This window comes from Alligator sinensis, unplaced genomic scaffold (genome assembly GCF_000455745.1).
Source record: "Alligator sinensis unplaced genomic scaffold, ASM45574v1 scaffold211_1, whole genome shotgun sequence".
In the NCBI taxonomy this organism is placed as follows: Eukaryota; Metazoa; Chordata; order Crocodylia; family Alligatoridae; genus Alligator; species Alligator sinensis.
In genome coordinates, this window is record NW_005842024.1 from 1,574,623 (window position 1) to 1,575,112 (window position 490).

At 62.4% G+C, this 490-nt stretch overlaps 1 protein-coding gene across 1 annotated transcript in view; it reads left to right on the plus strand.

The window, feature by feature from the left end:
- Positions 1-490, plus strand: part of HPGD (15-hydroxyprostaglandin dehydrogenase) — a 60,688-nt gene that overhangs the window by 20,087 nt on the left and 40,111 nt on the right. The window contains exon 3 of the mRNA XM_025202409.1: positions 273-396. Coding sequence (XP_025058194.1) covers positions 273-396 — 124 coding nt within the window. The remainder of the gene's footprint in view (positions 1-272; positions 397-490) is intronic.

A 490-nucleotide genomic window follows, 5' to 3' on the forward strand; every position in this document is an offset into this window, starting at 1 on the left:
GTCAGTCCGGCACCCAGGGGGGAGGGAGCGCCCTGCACCCCAGCAGGGGTGCTCGCTTGGCTCGCCAGCGCCGCTCCGCGCTCCCCCTTGCTGGCTGAGGAGGGGAGTGAGCCGCTCCCCTGCGCCCAGTCCTCTCCCCTGCAGGTGGTGCCCCGAGCAAGTGCTGCCCTCCCCGCGGAGGTGCCCTTCTCCTCCCCCCCTGGATCTCATCAGCTGCCCCTGCCCCTCCATCCCTGCCGCCCCACCGCCACCTCTTCTGTCCTCCCGCATAGGTAGCGCTGGTGGATCGCAACGGAGAGGCAGGGGAGGAGAGCAAAGCCTCCCTGGACGAGCAGTTTGAGCCTCAGAGGACTCTGTTCATTCAGTGCGATGTGGCGGATCAGGAACAGCTGAAAGGTAAAAAGAGGGAACCCGTCAGCACTAGGCACTCTCTTAACATGCAGCGACCTGAAAACCAAACCAGAAAAACAAAATTAATAATAATAAAGCT